General features: G+C 51.1%; 1 protein-coding gene across 1 annotated transcript; it reads right to left on the bottom strand.

Moving 5' to 3' along the window:
* Positions 1 to 290: 290 nt before the first annotated feature.
* Positions 291 to 844, bottom strand: LOC146188409 (uncharacterized). The gene is made up of 2 exons (XM_084605046.1): positions 643 to 844; positions 291 to 499 (listed from the first exon to the last, which is right to left on the bottom strand). Exons 1-2 carry the CDS (start codon positions 842 to 844, stop codon positions 291 to 293), a joined length of 411 nt encoding a protein of 136 aa, XP_084461172.1.
* Positions 845 to 1206: the final 362 nt, after the last annotated feature.

A 1206-nucleotide genomic window follows, 5' to 3' on the forward strand; every position in this document is an offset into this window, starting at 1 on the left:
GGAGCAAAGAAGTCGATACAGGGTCGCCAGTTTGTGTAATTCCGCGTCACCTGTGCGGTAAGCATCGCGAGCAATTGCCAAAATGAAACCGTTCGGTGTGATATTTTGCTTCCAACACAGGACTCCTTCCAGTATTCGGGGAGCTTGCGCTCCAGAGTTTGTCATTAAGGGGCGACAGTAAAGGGTGCGAGGTAGATGCGGAAATAATCATGACTCAATAGCTCCCTGCATCTCTCTGCCAAGTGTAGTGCACAGCACTTCTCCAGGCTTGATGCACATAGAGCAGAAGCTTACTGGTTGCCACGCACCGCCGTCATGTTGCTGAGGACAGCCCCTACTGCCGTTGCTGAAGCGTCCACCATCAAACGGTATGGAGCGTTTGCAAGGGGGTGAATTAAGAGCATTGTGTCGGCCAGCTCCTTTGCTGTTGTGAAGGCGTCCACGCCTTCTTGATTGGAGCAAACTTTCTGGGGCTCATTTGCGTCCCCGCGGGGTAGGTCTGAGCACGGTTGGAAATTATGGGCACAGGAGGGAATTATTCGCCAAAGCAATTTTAGACCGATGAATTTGAGAACATGCGGAAAGAAGTCTCTGCGATAAAGTCCTTGACCGCTTATACTCGCGAATGCAGCAGTAGGATACCATGAGCTGTCAGGCGATGGACGAAGAAGCCGAGGCTCCCCACACCGAAGAGGCACTTCTGCGGATTTATCACCAGTCCAGGTTTCTCAAGGCGTTCGAAGAAGAGCTGGAGGTGGTTCTCTTGTTCAGTCAATATGTTGCCAGCCACCGTGTCGTCCAGATGCACGAATACAAAAGGCAGTCCGCAAACGACTTCCTCCATTAACCGCTGCAAACTTTGTGCCGCATTTTTCAAGCATTACGGCATGCTCATAAACTCAAAAAGGCCGAAAGGTGTTGCTTTGGCCCTCTTGATGATGTCACTACCTTAGACAAGATTTTCGGGATAGGCGGTAGTCAAGTCGGTCTTGCTGTAGATTTGGTTCCGGCAAGGCAAGCGCTCAAATCATTTATGTGGGGCAGTGGTACTGATCGGGCGTCATCCTTGAGTTTAAGGCGCGGTAGTCGCCAAAAGGCCGCCAGTCTAATTCGTGATATTTAGGCGCCAAGTGCAGCACAGAGGAGCAGTTGCAGGAAGAAGTGGTTATGGTACCGCGCTGGAGAAAATGTTCAAACTACCGGCGA

Source organism: Amblyomma maculatum, chromosome 5 (genome assembly GCF_055883805.1).
Source record: "Amblyomma maculatum isolate TAMU_Amacu chromosome 5, ASM5588380v1, whole genome shotgun sequence".
Classification (NCBI taxonomy): Eukaryota; Metazoa; Arthropoda; class Arachnida; order Ixodida; family Ixodidae; genus Amblyomma; species Amblyomma maculatum.